At 43.6% G+C, this 23,458-nt stretch overlaps 1 protein-coding gene across 1 annotated transcript in view; it reads right to left on the bottom strand.

The window, feature by feature from the left end:
- Positions 1–228: 228 nt before the first annotated feature.
- LOC138662406 (collagen alpha-2(I) chain-like) overlaps positions 229–23,458 on the bottom strand; it is a 554,904-nt gene continuing 531,674 nt past the window's right edge. Inside the window, exons 54-68 of the mRNA XM_069747980.1 lie at positions 18,908–18,961; positions 17,456–17,509; positions 11,247–11,300; positions 11,114–11,167; positions 10,789–10,842; positions 10,649–10,702; positions 8,142–8,195; positions 8,037–8,054; positions 7,900–7,953; positions 7,751–7,813; positions 7,264–7,429; positions 6,060–6,166; positions 4,585–4,665; positions 4,300–4,482; positions 229–2,515 (exon numbers count right to left, since the gene is read on the bottom strand). Of these exons, the coding sequence (XP_069604081.1) occupies positions 2,366–2,515; positions 4,300–4,482; positions 4,585–4,665; positions 6,060–6,166; positions 7,264–7,429; positions 7,751–7,813; positions 7,900–7,953; positions 8,037–8,054; positions 8,142–8,195; positions 10,649–10,702; positions 10,789–10,842; positions 11,114–11,167; positions 11,247–11,300; positions 17,456–17,509; positions 18,908–18,961 (1,200 nt within the window). The 3' untranslated portion in view covers positions 229–2,365. The remainder of the gene's footprint in view (positions 2,516–4,299; positions 4,483–4,584; positions 4,666–6,059; positions 6,167–7,263; positions 7,430–7,750; positions 7,814–7,899; positions 7,954–8,036; positions 8,055–8,141; positions 8,196–10,648; positions 10,703–10,788; positions 10,843–11,113; positions 11,168–11,246; positions 11,301–17,455; positions 17,510–18,907; positions 18,962–23,458) is intronic.

Here is a 23,458-nt window from a genome sequence, read left to right as displayed (position 1 = left end):
CTTTGAAGGCAAACACATAAAACAGTTGCATACATTTCTGCTATTAATCTTCCTAAAGTTTTCCTACCTGCCAGACCGCTTCTAATCCCTGAACTCTTATTCAACAAAATATTCACATATTCCTGGCGATCAGTTACTGTAAAACAAACATGGTGCAGTCGCTTGGTTATAGACCATAGACACAAAAACACACAGGGAACTGGTATATTTTATACAAATGTTGCAATTGTTTATAGATCATAAAAACTATATTTGGTGTATACACTAGCGACCTTGTGTAAATATATAGCTAAATCGCATTGCATTGTCACATTGGTATATAAAGAAAAGGACAATACCCACGAACACACAGCCAGGTATCATCAGATGTATATGGACTGTCAATTCAGTTCTTCACCCTATTTTTTGCAGGAACTAATGTTTTACCACCATACTTTAGCACCAGAACCATGCTATAAAGAGCACCCATATTGGAATGGGGGAACCCATCGGCTTACTGCATCTTTCAGTCCTGGAGTTAGTGGGTTAACATTTAAAGACCCTTGGGCTGGTTCCTCCTTTCTTTTATAACCTTACAGTGTCTGTGCAGGTTGATATCACCTATAAGACGAGGAGGAGCCAAACAGATTTGGCCCACCCGGGTCCGCTGAACCCGCCAGTAGTCCGTGGTTGCCACAGGGAAGCTCTGCGACAATCTCCTCCTACCTGCTGGAATCCCCACTGCCACTTTTGAGTTTTAGGCTATGTGGCCACGTTGCGGATTCGTTTGCGGATTTTTCCGCAGCGTTTTTGAAAAATCCACAGGTAAAACGCACTGTGTTTTATCTGCAGATTAACCGTGGATTTCCTGTGTTTTTTGTGCGGATTTCACCTGCGTTTTTACACCTGCGGATTCCTATTGAGCAGGTGTAAAACGCTGCAGAATCCGCACCAGGAATCGACATGCTGCGGAAAATAAACCACAGCATTTCCGCATGGTATTTTCCACACCATTGGCGCTACAGATTTGGTTTTCCATAGGTTTACATGGGACTGTAAACCGCATGGAAAATTTCTGCGAATCCGCAGCAAAATCCGCAACGTGTGCACATACCCTTAGGCCAAGAGAAGCAGATAGGAGGTGGTTCACAAAACTCCCCTCCGGCGCCCAGTGTCTACTCATGTAGTTCCTGCAAATTTATTTGCTCATCTCTAGCATTCGCCAATAATGAATATGCATCAGGTGTGCTGAGAGTAGATTGGACCATTCATGAATTGAAGTCATTCGGCCACATTATATTTCTGTATAGATCATCAGTCCTTACAGAGAAAATCGCAGCATGGACCACTTTGGTCTATTTCTTAGATGAGTCTCCTCCATTCAAAAGGTCTGTACTTACTCAAGGACACAAAACTGATTAAGCTCAGATGGAAAATCATCTGTTTTTTTCATCAAGTTTTGCATGGTTAAATTGTTCACACTGCACCTTTTTTCCGCCTCTCTCCTAAAAAGGCCGGAAAAAAAACACTTACAAGAAGCTTCTTATTCATTTCTATGGGAAAACAACTTGTTTTTTATATGTTCAAGCTTTTTTATGCGTTTTCTAGGCTTTAAAAATTGCTTGATTGGAGAAAAGATAGGGGAAAACGCACCAAACTAAGCACTGTCCAATCAAACGGCTGCAAAAAACCACACACAGCATCCTGAAGTGGGTCCCGTTAGGAAACTTGTGGTTTTTGACTGCTGGAAAAATACTCAGTGTGGAAATCCCCTTAGATATATTTTTATTCATTTCATTTGTAGACATTTAGGTACATTATCCTACACAGGCCTTCAATGTCTATAATGTGCATTGCAATGTAGAAATATATGACCCAAAATACTTGATTTACCCAACTGCTTCATTGCAGGAATTACCTAGGGCAGTAATGGAAGTTGTCAAGACTGATTTGTTAATGACTGCGGGTGAACCAGCACAATCCGATCACTAGTCAGTATACACGTTCTTCTACAAATGAGAATTCTGTAAAAATAAAAAAACACATATAAAGCACCAATTCTCCTTGTGGTGGTCCACAGGGCACCAAATAAAGTTGATAAATAAGTGCATTAAAAAGTAGGATTTTGCCCCTGAGAACATTAGTTTTGGTCTGTTCGGTGAGGGGGAAGCCTTGACTTGAGGTGTATGTGTGGTTCTCGCCAGGAGATTTGGATGAAGCGTTAGGCTTCAAAGCACGAAGAATCCCATTGTAAACAAGTTCCAGTCTCCCTTCCTGAGAGAGGGGTAAGAGGCCCTTCTAATAACGTTCTGTATAAATAACATGGGGCTTCCACCCTCGACCTGGAGGTGGGTTGTCAAAGTTCATAAAGAAGAAAAACTAATCCTCATCTGAAGCACACAGGGCCAATAATGAAGCCATAAAGGTGGTCTCCATCCCCATCATGAAAGAGAGCCAAGTCCCGAACAGGAAGCAGAGAAAGGTCCATGGGCTCAAAATGGAGGAGTGTCTCCGTTCTGTTGAATGATTCTCCACCCTGGAAAGAGACACAGGAAAAAAAAGCTTTAAGCTGCATAAAATAAATTACCTAGCCTCCCAAAATGCATAAAAAAATCTTTGAATTGCTTAACAATATAGATAAAGTTCACCAGTTGCTGTGATCCTCTGGTAGCCACGTGGTTCTGTGTCTCTCCCTCTGTTTTTGCATTGTCTGTGACCGGAAGACTTTTAAAGGCTTCCATAAACTTTGGATAAAATGTAGTCTAAACCCTCCGATTTTGGCAGACCACCTAATGTGTATGAGGGCCTCTCGACTCTCCTACGACAGACGACGTGAAGGGAGTGTTGGGATTTCCAGTTGCCAATCTTTTTTAGGGGGTGGGGAAATAGGTGATTGGCAGCAGCTCCCTCATGGAGAACACAGCAATGCTGGGTAATAAGTGTTGTTGGGTATGGAGTAGTCGGGAGAGAGAGTTATAGACCCAAACGATGGTTCGGCTGACTGTGATCTAATGTGCATGGCCAGATTAACCTACAGCTGTGGGCTTGCACTGTCCAATGTCGAACACAGGACAAGGAATAAGACTGCCAAGATTACAGTGACTACAAAAGGATCAGGGCACCTTGCGGAATTGATCTACAGGGGGGCCATGTATATGGATACACCTAAAGAAAAAGGGGATTGGTTGGTGATATCAACTTCCTGTTTGTGGCACATTAGTATATAGGAGGGGGAAAACTTTTCAAGATGGGTTGTGACCATGGTGGCCATTTTGAAGTCGGACATTTTGGATCGAACTTTATTTTTTCCAATGGGAAGAGGGTCATGTGACACATCAAACTTATTGAGAATTTCACAAGAAAAACAATGGTGTGCTTGGTTTTAACGTAACTTTATTCTTTCACGAGTTATTTACAAGTTTCTCTTTGTTTACAGCCACTGACATGTCACAGAGGTTAACATGTGAGGAGCGGATAGAAATTGTGTTGGTGTCTGTTAAACGCAGTACCTGGGTTATTGCAGCAGATTTCGATGCAAGACACCCTACGCAAGAAAACTGTCACCATCCCCATGTTATTTAGGTGTATCCATATAAATAGCCCACCCAAAAAAGTTTGTCTCATCACTGAACATAATGTTCTGTGTAAACTGAGGGTCCTGTTCCAAGTTTTGTTTTGCCCATTCTGTAAATTCAGTGAGCCGATCTGGGTCGTCCTCATTGAGATGCTGCAGCAGGTGGATTTTGTAAGGGTGCCATTTGTGAGTAGCTAATATCCGCCGAAGGGATGTTTGACTGATGCCAGATCGGCGCGCTGAATTTGCAGAATAGGCAAAACAAAAATTGGAACAGCACACCATTGTTTTTCTTGTGAAATTCTCAATAAGTTTGATGTGTCACATGACCCTCTTCCCATTGGAAAAATAAAGTTGGATCCAAAATGGCCGACTTCAAAATGGCCACCATGGTCACCACCTATGTTGAAAAGTTTTCTCCCTCCCATATACTAATGTGCCACAAACAGGAAGTTGATATCACTACCCATTCCCATTTTATTTAGGTGTATCGATAAACATGGTCCACCCTGTATATTAGTAAGTTGTATAACTCGGTCTTTTAAGATCATTGACATTTTTATTTGTTTTTATTGGTGGAGGGTGGGTGTAGAAACCCATTAATTTCCCTATACTACTGGATGCCTAAACCTATATTTATAAAAGTGTTATAGTTTCTACAGTGTCATGTACAAAGTATGGTATCCCTTTTTACCACTATAAATATATCAAGTTACTAGTTGTCTCCTGTATCTGCTGGCCCTTACCTCACATCCTTGTAATGTCACCAAGAAGCTCTGGTCCCTTGTGTCAGCCAGAAACTTGACATCTTTGTCCGTGGCCAGACGTCCCGGTTGCGCTACACATACATATCTGAATTGCTGACGTACTCGCAGACTCTGCAGCCTGAGGAAGCGCAGCTGAACCACACTGAGCTCGCTGTATGTGAACTAGGATGGGAAATACAGCAGAGTCGTGCATTGCATGGCTGACAATCAGGCGCACATTTTATCCCACAATGAGCAAATGCACAGTAAAATACTTGCACTTACAGAAACTCCCCCTGGAAGAGTGCTGAACCACTGGAATCCATGCTGCACCTGGTAGCTCTGGAGCCACGATTTCACCGGGATCTACAAACGGTAATCACAGCATCACGATGACTGAGACTGAAAGCAGTCCCAATGTCCCTCTATTGGAGACACAGTCCCTACTTTCTGATCTAAAAATGGATAAATTTAATCCACATTGCATATTTAAGCAAATCCTCTACATTATCTCAGTACTGCTGTTTGCCAACAGTTTAGCAAGAAGATGCAAAAAGTTGGCTGCCAAAAAAGGGCAGCTAGTGACCTGCTGAAGAATGTGCAGGAAATATAAATAAATCAAATACCTAGGATAATCTGATACGCACTGTTCTGATAATGACACAAGTGCCTCATGTCAAAAGTTAAATAGCCCCATAGCCGTCCTTATAGTTGTAGGGTTAAACCACCTGGAACAGAAGGACCTAGTGATTTATTCCTTCTCTATGACACTAAAGCCCATTAGGGTAAAATTTGGCCAAACCCATCGATTTCTGCAGGATTGTCCAACAGATTAATATATGTGAAGGCATCCTGTCTCTTTCCTGACAGGTGATGTCAAATGAGAAAAGGATCCAGCCTGTTGAATTTCAATGGCTGAGCCTTTCATTCATCGCAGAGTAGTCCAGGTCTAGGGAGACTTCTGGTGTTCCCAAATTTCTACCATTTAAGGATTATGGAGGCCACTCTGCTCTTGGGAACCTTGAGTACTGCAGAAATTTTGTTGTAACCTTGGCCAGATCTGTGCCTTGCCACAGTTCTGTCTCTGAGCTCCTTGGCCAGTTCCTTTGCCCTCATGATTCTCATTTGGTCTGACATGCACTGTGAGTTGTGAGGTCTTATATAGACAGGTGTGCGTCTTTCCAAATCAAGTCCTATCAGTTTAATTAAACACAGCTGGCCTCCAATGAAGGAGTAGAACCATCTCAAGGAGGATCACAAGGGAATGGACAGCATGTGACTTAAATATGAGTGTCTGAGCAAAAGGTCTGAATACTTATGACCATGTGATATTTCAGTTTTTCTTTTTTAATAAAGTAGCAAAAATTACTACATTTGTTTTTCTTTTCAGTCAAGGCAGGGTGCAGAGTGTACATTAATGAGAAAAAAATGAACTTTTTTGAATTTACCAAATGGCTGCAATGAAACAAAGAGGGGTCTGAATACTTTTTGTACCCACTGTATTGAGGAGTCAGGTGAAATAGCCGTCAGCTAAGCGATAATTCTGCGGATAATGATGTGTAGACCTTTAGATTGATTCTCCACACCACTGCTACCATTCAGTTTCTCAGTCCTGTACAGATTCTCACTAATGTATGAGCTGCTACTATGGTATGGCCTTGTATTACAATACTCTCATAGCTTATGGAAGCATTTACTTAATTTTAGATGGGATGTTTGTATATATTACAATCTAAGACCATTGCATGTTATTTGCTTACCTGACTCTGCTGGGCGGGCACGCAGGTTTCTCCTTCAGCTGTAAAGTTGCAGAATACAGGAAAAGAGTCTTGTGGGCTTCCTTGATTTGGGTCAATATAGTAATAACCTATTAAAATATAACAGAATATTATTTTCCTGCAAAATAAGGATATTAATATTTTAACAGAACATCATAGGGCGGATTTACATGCGTTGCACCACATTTATTACATGTGTTACGTGGTGTGGTCAATGCCTTTTTGGGAAAAATGATGGGGCCTGAAAGCGACGCATTGCACCAAAATTTGGAGCAAATTATTGTGTGGAAATACGTCAATAGGTGGTGAAAATTGACACTATAGAGTATAAAGATACACCATATTATCAAACTGTATTGAACACTTGACTTGTGATGCATTTTAAAGGGGTTGTCCACTACTAGGACAACTCCTTCTTGATCTGAATGTGTTCCCTCGTGAAAGTAAAAACACTTATACTCGCCTCCCGTGATTGTGTTGTTCCAGCGCTGTCGGCACTCACACTACTGGGGTTCACGTGAGGTTTTTATGGCACATGAGCCCTGTGCCCAATCTGGGCTGGCGTCATTGTCCCTGCCTTCTGTCGTATATGCAATGAAGAGGAAGCCAGGGCTCCTCTTGATTATTAATATGTCCTGAGGAGTAGACAGTGATGCCAGCGCTGATTGGGTGCAGGACTCATGTGCCATAACAACCTCACGTGAACCCCAGTAATGCCAGTGCCAACACAGCTGGACCGGCACTGGAGGTGAGTGTAAGTGTTTCTATTTTCACGGGCAAAAACATTGATATTGAGAAGGGGTTGTCCTAGTAGTGAACCTCTTCATTCTAACTTAACACTGTCTAAAAATTAGTAGATCTCCCCTGGTTGTCTATGAGCTGCTAAAAAGAAGAGGAAGCTCTTGAAATTTGGACTTTGGATTTTGCTGCTGCAGTTAATTGTTACATAGTCATTAATTGAACTCCCAGTAATTTGTTTTCTCACCAGGGATTTTACAAATGTTTTGTTGAATCCAGAGCACAACCTATCCCTGACATTTGATTTTGATTCCCTACTGGCCACATTTGTTTTTTTACACTGTGTACTATTATGCCATTTTCTATTAAAGCAATTCTAGGAATTTTGCTTTTGTCAGTGTATTTGTTTTTTGCAGAGTCATAGGGATATGCCCGAAAATCAACCCACCGTCTGGCAGTTGAGGATGGACAAGCTGCAGCTCTTTACATGTGCTTGCAGGATTTTCCCTGGTCCCATTTGGTGGATCAGACAAAAGCTTCAAGTCTTCTTCCAAACGATGAATAAGATCCCATGGGTCTAGGTCGTTCAATATCCTACTGTTGGGATGCAGACGCTATGGAAAATTAGAAACAAAGTGAGGCTTTATTATAGTGTATGACAAACTTCATATATAGAAATGCAAAATGGAGACTTAGTTGTGAATAACCATTTGCATGTCTGTAAAAATCTGCAGAGCTTTGGTGCTCATGTATGCAAAATGGGATTACCAGTCAAACAAGTAAATTTTATGGTGAGCTCGTCACAATGTTTGGACACATGTCACATGTTCAATGGAGCTTCACAGTTCATAGAAAACTCTAGTGATACAAATGACTACAAATACATGAGACAAGAGATGCTCAGATCAAGATAAAACCCACCATATTGTACTTACTTTTAGACTCTGAGCACTTATGCTAAGAGAAGGTCCTGGAGGTCCTGATGCACCTGGAGGACCCTAATGAATATAACCATAGCGCATTCTCATGTTTAATCAAAAATTACAATTTCTGCTTCAAAATTGATAACATTTTCAATACTTACTGGGGGTCCAGGAGGGCCTGGTGGTCCTTCTGCTCCTTGAAAGCCTTTTGGACCCTATAAGTATATATTTTTATTAAATTAATATTATTGCAAATGAGAACAAACTGTAAAATAGTGAATTTAATTGTTATTCTTACCTGCATCCCCTCAAGTCCCTAGAAATAAAACAAGAAAAAAAGTGTTAGCATAAGCAATAGGAAGTCCATTGTAAAGTTTCCAAAACTGATCGTTTCTGCACTTACCGGAGGACCTTGTGGCCCAGAAACACCTTGAGGTCCAGGTGGCCCCGTGACTCCCTAGTGGAAAACATAAATTCAGACTTTGATCAAATTGGCACTAGTTAATTACTGCTGATTTCTGAACTGCAGTTTGCCTGAAATAAAGCAAGGTCACTCATGCATATTAAGTCAAATAAATAAGGCAGCACACTGCAGCGCTAAAACATGCAAATATGAAACACGAAAATTGAACTGCATTACTGCACTAGAAATATGAAAAATGAGAGCGTTTAGGCAAGTTTAGGACCTGGTATAAGAGAGATGCCATAAAGTGGCTACCAGGTACACATAAAATTGGCCATTTTTATGCGCTAAACGCTCTCATTTTTCATATTTCTAGTGCAGTAATGCAGTTCAATTTTCGTGTTTCATATTTGCATGTTTTAGCGCTGCAGTGTGCTGCCTTATTTATTTGACTATATATGAGTTGGCGACTCTAGGTTCAGCACCTGTTCACACTAGTCTATGTTTGGATGTGACGGTCAGTCTTTTGAAATGTATTCTTTAGCCTTTTGACTGAGCACTCCTCCTCCTAGTCACAGGTGTTTTAATTACAGCAGGTCCATTACCCCTCCATAGAGAGAGAGAATTTTAGTCTAAGAAGAGGTTTCACAGGTACCCATTCAGATGAAGACGTTTATTCTCAGCGAGGAAAGGCAAGTTTAGGACCTGGTATAAGAGAGATGCCGTAAAGTGGCTACCAGGTACACATAAAATTGGCCATTTTCATGCGCTAAACGCTCTCATTTTTCATATTTCTAGTGCAGTAATGCAGTTAAATTTTCGTGTTTCATATTTGCATGTTTTAGCGCTGCAGTGTGCTGCCTTATTTATTTGACTATATATGAGTTGGCGACTCTAGGTTCAGCACCTGTTCACACTTAGTCTATGTTTGGATGTGACGGTCAGTCTTTTGAAATTAACTCATGCATATTAGGCCAGTGTTGGGATATTCAATAACCTAAAGGGGTTATCTCTTCTTGCTAAGTGGTTAGTGCTTGTAAAAATTAGCAACAATGAAATGCACTTTCTATTACAAATTCTCTCAGTTCTCTAGAACAGTGAGATTTTTTAAAGGGAACCTGTCGCCCCAAAAATCGTATATGAGCTGCGGCCACCGGCATCAGGGGCTTACCTACAGCATTCTGTAATGCTGTAGATAACCCCCAATGTATCCTGAAAGATGAGAAAAAGAGATTAGATTATACTCACCTACGGGCGGTCCCGCTGTGGTCCGAGTCCGATGGGCGTCACGGTCCGCTCCGGGGCCTCCAATCTTCTTACGATGAAGTCCTCTTCTTGTCTTCACGCCGCAGCTCCGTCGCAGGTGTACTTTGCCCTGTTGAGGGCAGAGCAAAGTACTGTAGTGCGCAGGCGCCGGGAAAGGTCAGAGAGACCCAGCAGTCGTGCACTGCAGTACTTTGCTCTGCTCTCAACAGACCAGACAAAGTACGCCTGCGCCGGAGCTGCGGCGTGAAGACAAGAAGAGGACGTCATCGTAAGAAGATTGGAGGCCCCGGACCGGACCGGGACGCCCATCGGACCCCGACCGCAGCGTGACCGCCGCTGGGTGAGTATAATTTAACCTTTTTTTCTCATCTTTCAGGATACATCAGGGGCTTATCTACAGCATTACAGAATGCTGTAGATAAGCCCCTGATGCCGGTGGCCGCAGCTCATCTTTGATTTTTGGGGTGACAGGTTCCCTTTAATGTTATATTTTACTGCTCACTGCCGAGGTTACCAGCCACCTCTGCCAGGTTCCTAGGTAAGGAGAGTGCACTTCCAAGCACTTTGCTATACAGCTTGTAAGAAGTTCTCTGAAACTGGTCAGTTCCAGTCCCCTGCGCTCCTCCGCAAAGTGGGCTCTGCTTGCAGCATTGGACAGCCCACAGTTCTGACCATACCACTTGTCCAAACTGCCAAAGCTTCTGGACTGCACTGTTTGATCACCTCCAGGTATAATAAATCCTCAACAGGTCATGAAGTGAGGATATCCCATAAAGAGAAAATGTATGTGATAAAGCCTGATGCACAAAACAGTTAGATCAGCCCTAATTACAACTTAGAAGTTTCTGGAATTCAGCTTTCGGTAGATGAGAAAGAGCAAATACACATACAGTACATGTCATTCCCAACAATCTCCAAGGCTTGTCGGAGTGTTCATTTTATACCCTTTAAGAATAATAGGTGTTCTATACATAAATTTAGGCGGTTCATATATAATAACAAAATTTATGGCTGAAAAAGTAAAAAAATCATTTTTGTGTCTACCCAGCTTAGTGACACAACAGTTCTCTGTTTCTGTGTATTATCATGATAGCCATCACAAGTCTGAACGCATTAACCCCTTCTTTACTCTAACAATACTACAAAAAATAGTTGTATGACCCAATGAAGTTTGGAAATTTAGCATGAGAACAATTTAAATTACGATTATTAATAGATAAGGGTAAGTGATAAGTCTGTACCTCATCTCCTTTCTCCCCTGGAGATCCGTCATTCCCAATAGGACCTTGTTTTCCCTGAAAAATAAAGGCTGATAACACAAGGTTTTGGAGAAGGAGACCGACAGAGATTTCCAGTCTGTTTTGGTGAACAATTTCCTAACCTTTAGTCCATCTTCTCCTTTTGGTCCAAATGGTCCTTCCATGCCTTCTTCACCCTGTAAAATAAAAACAACATGTTAGTAGCACATTTGGAATATGTATGTATGGCAAATATACAATCCCTGACCAATTGATTGTACAGTTTTCCCACATGAAGGGTTCATTCACAGCCTGATACCTTAGGACTGAAAACTACATGAAGAGGTGCAAAAATGTATGGCAACTCGTTGGAACATTTGCCTATAATTTTGCAATATTGCCTTCTATTAGTAATACTGCTCTGTTTGGTGTTATGCAAGATTACATTTATGATATTTTTCTTTTTACCTTCAGTCCTTTGGAACCTGGAGTTCCTTTTTGCCCCCTGAGTCCGGGAATACCCTGGTTGCAAACACATATATATCTAAGAATTATGAACTTTCTACACTATGATAGCGATTATCATTTTTTCATTACTTACATATGGTCCTCTTGGCCCTTGTGGGCCCAATGGTCCCCGTGGTCCCTTTGCCCCCTGCAATATTTATGAAAATGTGTTACAATGGAAAACAAATGGGAATAGTAGAAGTGCGCAGTAAAGGTCAATTAACTCAAGACAAAACATTCTGGAATGGGAATAATGTATAGACTACTAGCTGTCTGTTCTGTAGAATACAGGACATGATGCAGATGGTACAGCAAAGGTGTACATTACCCAGGCTATGTATAGCGCCAACATATTCCGCAGTACTTTACAGTTTCCACACATTATCATCACTGTCCCCGATGGGGCTCACAATCTAAATTCCCTATCAGTATGTCTTTAGAATGTGGGAGGAAACCAGAGTACCCGGAGGAAACACTACGCAAACACTGGGAGAACATACAAACTCCATTCAGATGTCGTCCTTGGTGGGATTTGAACCCAGGACCCCAGTTGTTGTGAATTCTGTGGCTGAGTTCACTTCTGTGGTCACAAGTGGTATTGCAGTCTCTGGGCTTCCTCCCTCAGGTGTTTTGGTGAGCTCGTTGGCTGCCTTGCTATTTAGCTCCACCTGAGTCTGTCTTCCTTGCTCCTTGTCAATGTTCCAGTGTTGGATCTGAGCTACTGCATCTTTCCTTGGGCCTGCTGCTCTGCTAGATAAGTGCTTCTAGTTTGTTTTCTGTTTTTTCTGTCCAGCTTGCTATTAACTTTTGCTGGAAGCTCTGAGAAGCAAAGGAGTGCACCGCCGTGCTGTTAGTTCGGCACGGTGGGTCTTTTTGCCCCTTTGCGTGGTTTTCGTTTTAGGGTTTTTTGTAGACTGCATAGTTCTCTTTGCTATCCTCGCTCTGTCTAGAATATCGGGCCTCACTTTGCTGAATCTATTTAATTCCTACGTTTGTCTTTTCATCTTGCTAACAGTCATTATATGTGGGGGGCTGCCTATTCCTTTGGGGTATTTCTCTGAGGTAAGTCAGGCTTGTATTTCTGTCTTCAGGCTAGTCAGCTCCTCAGGCAGTGCCGAGTTGCATAGGTAGTGATAGGCGCAATCCACTGCTGCTTATAGTTGTGTGAGGATAGATCAGGTACTGCAGTCTACAGAGATTCCATGTCTCAGAGCTCGTCCTATTGTTTTTGGTTATTGCCAGATCTCTGTATGTGCGCTGATTACTGCACGCTGTGTTGCCTGATTGCCAGCCATAACAGTACAAGGAGCCACACCAATGATTCCCAATAGAGGGAAAAAAGAAATCCTGACATCATTTTTTTTTCTTAGCTCTGTCTTCAGTCTTTTTTTTCCCCTAGACATTAGAGTGCTTCAGGACACAGCTGTGGACATGGATATTCAGGCTCTGTGCTCCTCAATGGATAATCTCGTTGTAAATGTACAAAAGATTCAAGATACTATTGATCAGAAATCGATGCTAGAACCAAGAATTCCGATTCCTGATTTGTTTTTTGGTGACAGAACTAAGTTCCTGAGCTTCAGAAATAATTGTAAGCTATTTTTGGCCTTGAAACCTCATTCTTCTGGTAATCCTATTCAACAGGTTTTGATTATTATTTCTTTTTTGCGCGGCGACCCACAGGACTGGGCGTTTTCTCTTGCACCAGGAGATTCTGCATTGAGTAATGTTGATGCATTTTTCCAGGCGCTGGGATTGCTCTACGATGAGCCTAATTCAGTGGATCAGGCTGAGAAAAATCTGCTGGCTTTATGCCAGGGTCAGGATGATGTAGAAGTATATTGTCAGAAATTTAGGAAGTGGTCAGTACTCACTCTGTGGAATGAATCTGCACTAGCGGCTTTGTTCAGAAAGGGTCTCTCTGAAGCTCTTAAGGATGTAATGGTGGGATTTCCTATGCCTGCTGGTTTGAATGAGTCTATGTCCTTGGCCATTCAGATCGGTCGTCGCTTGCGCGAATGTAAATCTGTGCACCATCTGGCGGTATTGTCTGAGAGTAAACCTGAGCCTATGCAGTGCGACAGGACTATGACTAAAGTAGAACGGCAAGAACACAGACGTCTGAACAGACTGTGTTTCTATTGTGGTGATTCTACTCATGCTATTTCTAATTGTCCTAAACGCACTAGGCGGTTCAATAGCTCTGCCGTTATTGGTACTGTACAGTCCAAATTCCTTTTGTCCATTACCTTAATGTGCTCTTTGTCATCGTATTCTGTCATGGCGTTTGTGGATTCAGGCGCTGCCCTGAATCTGATGGATTTGGATTATGCTAAACGTTGTGGATTTTTCTTGGAGCCTTTGCGGTGTCCTATTCCGTTGAGAGGAATTGATGCTACACCTTTGGCCAAGAATAAGCCTCAGTACTGGGCCCAGCTGACCATGTGCATTGCTCCTGCACATCAGGAAGTTATTCGCTTTCTGGTACTGCATAATTTGCATGATGTGGTCGTGTTGGGGTTGCCATGGCTACAAACCCATAATCCAGTATTGGATTGGAACTCTATGTCGGTAACCAGCTGGGGTTGTCAGGGAGTACATGGTGATGTTCCATTTTTGTCTATTTCGTCATCTATTCCTTCTGACATCCCAGAGTTCTTGTCGGACTTTCAGGATGTATTTGAAGAGTCCAAGTCTGATGCCCTACCTCCGCATAGGAATTGTGATTGTGCTATCGATTTGATTCCTGGTAGTAAATTCCCTAAGGGTCGTTTATTTAATTTGTCCGTACCTGAACACACCGCTATGCGCAGTTATGTGAAGGAGTCCCTGGAGAAGGGACATATTCGCCCATCGTCGTCACCATTGGGAGCAGGGTTCTTTTTTGTAGCCAAGAAGGATGGTTCGCTAAGACCGTGTATTGATTACCGCCTTCTTAATAAGATCACTGTTAAGTTTCAGTATCCCTTGCCATTGATTTCTGACTTGTTTGCTCGGATTAAGGGGGCTAGTTGGTTTACTAAGATTGATCTTCGTGGTGCGTATAATCTGGTGAGAATCAGGCAGGGAGATGAATGGAAAACGGCATTTAATACGCCCGAGGGTCATTTTGAGTATCTGGTGATGCCGTTCGGACTTGCCAATGCTCCATCTGTTTTTCAGTCTTTTATGCATGACATTTTCCGTGAGTATCTGGATAAATTCTTGATTGTTTACTTGGATGACATTTTGATCTTCTCAGATGATTGGGAGTCTCATGTGAAGCAAGTCAGAATGGTTTTCCAGGTACTGCGTGCTAATTCCTTGTTCGTGAAGGGATCAAAGTGTCTCTTCGGTGTGCAGAAAGTTTCATTTTTGGGGTTCATCTTTTCCCCTTCTACTATCGAGATGGATCCGGTTAAGGTTCAAGCCATCCAGGATTGGACTCAGCCGACATCTCTAAAAAGTCTGCAGAAATTCCTGGGTTTTGCTAATTTTTATCGTCGCTTCATCTGTAATTTTTCTAGCATTGCCAGACCATTGACCGATTTGACCAAGAAGGGTGCTGATTTGGTTAATTGGTCTTCTGCTGCCGTGGAAGCTTTTCAGGAGTTGAAGCGTCGTTTTTGCTGTGCCCCTGTGTTGTGTCAACCTGATGTTTCTCTTCCGTTCCAGGTCGAGGTTGATGCTTCTGAGATTGGTGCAGGGGCGGTTTTGTCACAGAGAGGTTCTGGTTGCTCAGTGTTCAAACCATGTGCTTTCTTTTCCAGGAAATTTTCTGCTGCTGAGCGTAATTATGATGTGGGCAACCGAGAGTTGCTGGCCATGAAGTGGGCATTCGAGGAGTGGCGTCATTGGCTTGAGGGTGCTAAGCATCGCGTGGTGGTTTTGACTGATCATAAGAACCTTACTTATCTTGAGTCTGCCAAGCGCTTGAATCCTAGACAGGCCCGTTGGTCGTTATTTTTTGCTCATTTTGATTTTGTGATTTCATACCTTCCGGGCTCTAAAAATGTGAAGGCGGATGCTCTGTCTAGGAGTTTTGTGCCCGACTCTCCGGGGTTATCTGAGCCGGCGAGTATCCTCAAGGAGGGAGTCATTGTGTCTGCCATCTCCCCTGATTTGCGGAGAGTGTTGCAGAAATTTCAGGCTAATAAACCTGATCGTTGTCCGGCCGAGAAACTGTTCGTCCCTGATAGGTGGACTAGTAAAGTTATCTCTGAACTTCATTGTTCGGTGCTGGCCGGTCATCCAGGAATCTTTGGTACCATGGAGTTGGTTGCTAGATCCTTCTGGTGGCCATCTCTGTCACGGGATGTGCGTGCTTTTGTGCAGTCCTGTGGAATTTGTGCTAGGGCTAAGCCCTGCTGTTCACGTGCCAGTGGGTTGCTTTTGCCCTTGCCGGTCCCGAAGAGGCCTTGGACACATATTTCGATGGATTTCATTTCTGACCTTCCCGTTTCTCAAAAAATGTCGGTCATTTGGGTGGTCTGTGATCGCTTTTCTAAAATGGTCCATCTGGTGCCCTTGGTTAAATTGCCTTCCTCCTCTGATTTGGTGCCTTTGTTCTTCCAGCATGTGGTTCGTTTACATGGCATTCCTGAGAATATTGTTTCTGACAGAGGTTCCCAGTTTGTCTCGAGGTTCTGGCGAGCCTTTTGTGGTAGGATGGGCATTGACCTATCTTTCTCCTCGGCCTTCCATCCTCAGACTAATGGCCAGACCGAACGAACCAATCAGACCTTGGAAACGTATCTGAGATGTTTTGTTTCCGCTGACCAGGATGATTGGGTGTCATTTTTGCCGTTGGCTGAGTTCGCCCTTAATAATCGGGCCAGCTCGGCTACCTTGGTCTCTCCATTTTTCTGCAATTCTGGGTTCCATCCTCGTTTCTCTTCAGGACAGGTTGAGTCTTCGGACTGTCCTGGTGTGGATTCTGTGGTGGACAGGTTGCAGCAGATCTGGACTCAGGTAGTGGACAATTTGACCTTGTCCCAGGAGAAGGCTCAGCTTTTCGCTAATCGCAGACGCCGTGTGGGACCCCGACTTCGTGTTGGGGATCTGGTTTGGTTATCTTCTCGTCATATTCCTATGAAGGTTTCCTCTCCTAAATTTAAACCTCGTTTTATTGGTCCGTATAGGATTTCTGAGATTCTCAATCCGGTGTCTTTTCGTCTGATCCTCCCAGACTCCTTTTCCATACATAATGTATTCCATAGGTCGTTGTTGAGGAGATACGTGGCACCTATGGTTCCATCTGTGGAGCCTCCTGCCCCTGTTTTGGTGGAGGGGGAATTGGAGTATATTGTGGAGAAGATTTTGGATTCTCGTGTCTCTAGACGGAAACTCCAGTATCTGGTCAAATGGAAGGGTTATGCTCAGGAAGATAATTCCTGGGTTTTTGCCTCTGATGTCCATGCCCCAGATCTTGTTCGTACCTTTCATGTGGCTCATCCTGGTCGGCCTGGGGGTTCTGGTGAGGGTTCGGTGACCCCTCCTCAAGGGGGGGGTACTGTTGTGAATTCTGTGGCTGAGTTCACTTCTGTGGTCACAAGTGGTATTGCAGTCTCTGGGCTTCCTCCCTCAGGTGTTTTGGTGAGCTCGTTGGCTGCCTTGCTATTTAGCTCCACCTGAGTCTGTCTTCCTTGCTCCTTGTCAATGTTCCAGTGTTGGATCTGAGCTACTGCATCTTTCCTTGGGCCTGCTGCTCTGCTAGATAAGTGCTTCTAGTTTGTTTTCTGTTTTTTCTGTCCAGCTTGCTATTAACTTTTGCTGGAAGCTCTGAGAAGCAAAGGAGTGCACCGCCGTGCTGTTAGTTCGGCACGGTGGGTCTTTTTGCCCCTTTGCGTGGTTTTCGTTTTAGGGTTTTTTGTAGACTGCATAGTTCTCTTTGCTATCCTCGCTCTGTCTAGAATATCGGGCCTCACTTTGCTGAATCTATTTCATTCCTACGTTTGTCTTTTCATCTTGCTAACAGTCATTATATGTGGGGGGCTGCCTATTCCTTTGGGGTATTTCTCTGAGGTAAGTCAGGCTTGTATTTCTGTCTTCAGGCTAGTCAGCTCCTCAGGCAGTGCCGAGTTGCATAGGTAGTGATAGGCGCAATCCACTGCTGCTTATAGTTGTGTGAGGATAGATCAGGTACTGCAGTCTACAGAGATTCCATGTCTCAGAGCTCGTCCTATTGTTTTTGGTTATTGCCAGATCTCTGTATGTGCGCTGATTACTGCACGCTGTGTTGCCTGATTGCCAGCCATAACACCCAGTACTGGAGACCAGGGAATGCTACGACTTTGAGAGCAACTTTCAATGTATTTTCCTTACCTTGACACCATGGGGACCTCGTGGTGGTCTTTGACCTGCTTTTCCCCTTTTACCCTAGAAATATTAAAATAAAACCAAAATATTAGTAATGATTTTTTTTATCAGATACACATTTAATATTTGCTCAGGCTTTAAGGCAAAAAATCTAAATCTGCATTATTAAAGATGTTGCTTAGCTGCATATTGCATGACCTTATTCACATTATGCGATAAATGCACCAGAATTATGGTGCAATATGAGCCAAATAGTGTAATTTATACCTTGTACCACAATCAATATGTGTTTTAGACACTTTTGAGCCTTGCTTGACAAAGGGCTTGTTTATGGAAAGGGGATGGCTTCAGGTCCAACATCATAAACCAAAATTGCGCGAAAAATGTTGGCTCAAATTTCTCTCACAAAGTGAGACTACTTAGTGTAAAGATGCAACAAATTTATCATCCAGCATGAGCCACTATGATAAATTTGGCACATTTAAAGATTCAGTTTACATTGTTTTACTAACTTTGCCCTTTTGTGTTTGCTTCTAGACAAGCAGGGATGATTTACAAGAGTTAAAGGGAACCTGTCACCCCGAAAATCGCGGGTGAGGTAATCCCACCGGCATCAGGGGCTTATCTGCAGCATTCTGTAATGCTGTAGATAAGCCCCCGATGTTACCTGAAAAAGGAGAAAAAGACGTTAGATTATACTCACCCAGGGGCGGTCCCGCTGCTGGTCAGGTCGGATGGGCGTCTCTGGTCCGCTGCGGCGCCTCCTATCTTCTTTCCATGACGTCCTCTTCTGATCTTCAGCCACGGCTCCGGCGCAGGCGTACTTTGCTCTGCCCTGTTGAGGGCAGACAAAGTACTGCAGTGCGCAGGCGCCGGGCCTCTGACCTTTCCGGCGCCTGCGCACTGCAGTACTATCCTCTGCCCTCAAGAGGGCAGAGCAAAGTACGCCTGCGCCGGAGCTGAAGATCAGAAGAGGACGTCATGGAAAGAAGATAGGAGGCGCCGGAGCGGACCGGAGACGCCCATCCGACCTGACCAGCAGCGGGACCGCCCCTGGGTGAGTATAATCTAACGTCTTTTTCTCCTTTTTCAGGTAACATCGGGGGCTTATCTACAGCATTACAGAATGCTGCAGATAAGCCCCTGATGCCGGTGGGATTACCTCACCCGCGATTTTCGGGGTGACAGGTTCCCTTTAAAGAAATTAGGCAAACATGCCTGCTTTCTTTGAAAATCAGCGCCACCTCTGTCCTTTGGTTCTCTCTGGTATTGCAGGTAATTTCCACTGAAATGAAATGAGCAAAGCTGCAATATAATACAAAACTTGTGGACAGAGGTGGTTCCATGTTTTTCTAATCTTGCACAAACCCCTTTGACTAGGAGATCTCATGCTACAAGAAGAAGAAAGTATGTTCTTGTAAACTATAGGCTTTTTTTTAAACTTTTTTCTAAAGATACCTTTCTGCCAGCACTTCCAGGAGTTCCAGAACGACCATCTTTTCCATTGTCACCCTGCAAAAAATGACAACAGATAACAAATACTTCATGATCAATAAATGGAGATGAAAATTATCATGTTATTTCACTGTGCATCTGCCAAGGCAAAATATATTTACAGGTGCTTCTCACAAAATTAGGATATCATCAAAAAGTTAATTTATTTCAGTTCTTCAATACAAAAAGTGAAACTCATATAGTCATTACAGAGTGATCTATTTCAAGTGTTTATTTCTGTTAATGTTGAGGATTATGGCTTACAGCCAATGATAACCCAAAAGTCATAATCACACTAAATTAGAATACTTTATAACACCAGCTTGAAAAATTATTTTGAAATCCGAAATGTTGGCCTACTGAAATGTATGTTCAGTAAATGCACTTAATACTTGGACGGGGCTCCTTTAGCATCAATTACTGTATCAATGCGGCGTGGCATGTAGGCGATCAGCCTGTGGCACTACTGAGGTGTTATGGAAGCCCAGGTTGCTTTGATAGCAGATATTATGATTGACATGTAAACTCCGACACAAAAGACCTATCCCTGCTGAGGGGTTAGTCCAGCGTTACTGCGTGGTTATTGGTAACGGTGACGCTGGTCAAAGGGGTGCGGCTTTAGGGTGATGCGCCAGAGATAGCCCTCGGGATTGGAGTGGTGGAGAAGCCGATGGTGTTTCTGGGTAAAAGCGCCAGGGGCAGCCCCCTGCATCTGATTGGAGGAGGGATGGGCAATGCCTTCGGATGACGCGGCGGGGATATCCCCATACAGGGAATGTGATTGGTGAGACTGGATTTTAAGTAGCTTACGATGCCTAACCTTGGACACACCCCCAAGAGGAAACGGATGCGAAACGCGCGTCGGGGTTGTCAAGGTGCAGCGTGCCACGAGGCAAGGGAGCAGCGGGCTCATTGAGGTAATATGTACCAAGCAGAGTGCTCATAATTTTGTGTAACTGTTTACATGCGACTGGGGTGTCATTCTGGTGACAGATGGAATAATTTGCAGTCATGGCTGGTGCGATTTGTCGCTCTGTGTAACTACTGTGCTAGCATATGTGTATGGAATTGTCCTGGTAGGAAGTATATATAGATTATGGTAGTATGCCTGTAGGGAAATTGACCCAGCAGAAAGCATTTGTGCAGCACTATTGAGTTGCCGAAGAATTGATCATTTTCTGCACTGTCACTTTAAAACTTTGAGCACTTTTCATTGGAAATCTGTAGGGATATCTGATAATTTGATACAAGCAAATATTGCTGCTAGGTGGTTATGTAGAATGGCCATGATCTATATGAATCTTGAATAATTATTTAGACACCTGTAGCTCCCCTTTGCTCACTTTGTCATAAAAGTTTAATCTGATTTTGAGGCACTGTTTTAATGTTTTGTATTGTCTATGTGTAAATAAAGGTTAATTTTTAATATCTAAACACTTCGTGACTGGGTTGAGTTTAATAACTCTATGGTCAATATGTGTACAATTGCTATTTCTGCATGATGCATGCCATTTGGAAAGGAGTTTTAAGGAAGAAGAAATGGACTTTACAGTATCCAGACATTCCATCTGAAATACGCCCAGCACTACACACAGAAAGAAGAACTGTCAGTTCCAAAAGCACCAGAAACATTTTTAGTCGAGTCAAGTGAGTAAGAAGAGGGTGCTTGGTGTCATGAAGAATCTTCCTCTCAGGACCCTGATATTGTGAGCAACCTCAACTGAATCACTGCTTATAACACAAAGTGAACTGAATGATCTTTGTTAGTCATTTGGGCTTGTTCATGAGTAAAGGTACCTTCACACATAATGATTTCGTTAACGATATCGTTGCAACATCACGCTTTTTGTGACGTAGCAACGATCCCGCTAACGATCTCGTTATGTGTGACGACGACCAACGATCAGGCCCCTGCTGGGAGATCGTTGGTCGTTGGGGAATGATCAGGACCTTTTTTTGGTCGCTGATCACCCGCTGTCATCGCTGGATCGGCGTGTGTGACGCCGATCCAGCGATGTGTTCACTTGTAACCAGGGTAAATATCGGGTTACTAAGCGCAGGGCCGCGCTTAGTAACCAGATAATTACTCTGGTTACCATTGTAAAAGTAAAAAAAAAAACAGTACATACGATGTCTGTCACGTCCCCCGCCGTCAGCTTCCCTGCACTGACTGTCAGCGGCGCCGGCCGTAAAACAGAGCACAGCGGTGACGTCACCGCTGTGCTCTGCTTTACGGCCGGCGCTGACACAGTCAGTGCGGGAAGCTGACAGCGGGGGATGTGACAGACACAGGAATGTGAGTATGTAGTGTTTTTTTTTTTTTTTTAACTTTTACAATGGTAACCAGGGTAAATATCGGGTTACTAAGCGCGGCCCTGCACTTAGTAACCCGATGTTTACCCTGGTTACCCGGGGACTTCGGCATCGTTGAAGACAGTTTCAACGATGCCGAAGTCTTTCCCCCGATCGTTGGTCGCTGGAGAGAGCTGTCTGTGTGGCAGCAGCCCAGCGACCACACAACGACTTACCAACGATCACGGCCAGGTCGTATCGCTGGTTGTGATCGTTGGTAAGTCGTTTAGTGTAACGGTACCTTTAGACTGAGCTCTTAAGTTCCAGGCTACAGCAGTAGAATCTCCTACCGGGCGATGTGCAGAGTTCTTTGTTCTACAACCGTGATAAAGATCTCATTCAATACTTCTTCAATCTTGTGACATGCAACAGCATCAACAGTTTAATGGAAGCTCTGAAGATAAGTCATAATCCAGAGGAATGGATGCTCTTCATCGATTTGTCCAAAACAAGCCTAAAAGCTGTCTTGCTGCATAATGCCAATGCGCTACCTTCAATTCAAGTTGGCTATGCAGTCCACATAAAACAAACCTATGACAACATGAAACAGCTGTTAAGGTGCCTGAACTATGACCAACATTTGTGGCCCCTCTGTGGTGACTTAAAGGTGGTTGCCCACTTACTTAATCTCCATGGTGGATACACAAAGTACTGCTGCTTTCTGTGTTAGTGGGATAATGGTGCAAGGGAATATCACTACAATAAAAGAGACTGGCCTCTCCAACATTCACTTTAGCCAGGGAGTAAAAATGTCCTGCATCCAGCACTTGTTGACCCACAGAAAAAATTGTTACCACCATTACACATCAAGTTGGGTCTAATGAAGAACTTTGTAAAGGCAATGGATAAAAATGGAAAAGTATTCAAGTATCTCATTGATATATTTCCAAGGTTGAGTGAAGAAAGAGGGATATTTGGTACTCACCGTAAAATCTTTTTCTTGGAGCCTTCATTGGGGGACACAGGTAACCATGGGTGTATGCTACTGTCGCTAGGAGGCTGACACTAGGCAAAGAAGGAAAATAGCTCCTCCTCCGCAGTATACACTAACCGACAAGCACCGAGTACCTCAGTTGGTGTTAAAGCAACCAAAAACTCAACATATGTACCAACCCAACAAGGCACATAGGCCCAATAAAGGTACAAACAGATAGGGAGGGTGCTGTGTCCCCCAAGGCTCCAAGAAAGATTTTACGGTGAGTACCAAAAATCCCTCTTTATCGCTTCATTGGGGGACACAGGTAACCATGGGATGTCCCAAAGCAGTCCCTAGGGTGGGAGCCAGAAAAAAAGGCAAAGAAAAACAGACTTGGATTGGCCGGTGTGTAACAGACGCCTGCAGCACCTTCCTTCCCACGCCTGCATCAGACGAGGTATGGGTATGAACCCTGTAGAACTTTGCGAATGTGTGCAAAGATGACCAGGTCGCAGCCTTGCAAATCTGTAAAGCCGAAGCTTGGTGACGAACTGCCCAGGAAGCCCCAACCGACCGAGTGAAGTGAGCCTTCACACCCGGAGGAGGCTGTTTGTCCTGCGCTTGTTATGCCTCCAATATAGCAGAACGAATCCAAGGGGCAATAGTGGATTTAGAATCAGGGAGCCTTTTAGAATGACTTTCGGAGATGTTAAACAGGGCATCAGAGTGGCGAAAGGAGGCAGTCCTAGAAAGGTAGACAAGGGTGGCTTTCACCAGATCCAACTTGTGGTGGGACTTCAGGGGATGGACCAGAGAGGGAAGTAGAGAAGAAAGGACTATGTCTCCATGTATGTGAAAAGAAGAGACCACCTTAGGTAGGAAAGAAGGAACGAGTCTGAGAACTACCTTGTCCTGATTTAGAATCAGGAACAAAGAACAGCAGGATAATGCCGCTAACTCAGAAACTCTCCTGATGGATGTAATGGCAACTAAGAAGACAACTTTCCATGACAGGAGAGAAAACACAATGTGTTGAATGGGCTCAAAAGGAGTGCACTGGAGTGCGCCAAGCACAAGGTTAGGCTCCCATGGATCTATGGGAGGACAATACGGAGGTGCCAGGTGGGCGACTCCTTGAAGAAAAGTATTTACCTTCTTGTTACCAAGCGAAAAGCCAAAAACATCACTGCTCTAGAGGAGATCTGCATGGAGGAATGGGCCAACATACCAACAACAGTGTGTGGCAA

The sequence above is a fragment of the Ranitomeya imitator genome, chromosome 2 (genome assembly GCF_032444005.1).
Source record: "Ranitomeya imitator isolate aRanImi1 chromosome 2, aRanImi1.pri, whole genome shotgun sequence".
Lineage (NCBI taxonomy): Eukaryota > Metazoa > Chordata > Amphibia > Anura > Dendrobatidae > Ranitomeya > Ranitomeya imitator.
Note: the sequence above shows the minus strand (reverse complement) of the source record. Positions and strands in the feature narration are given on the sequence as shown.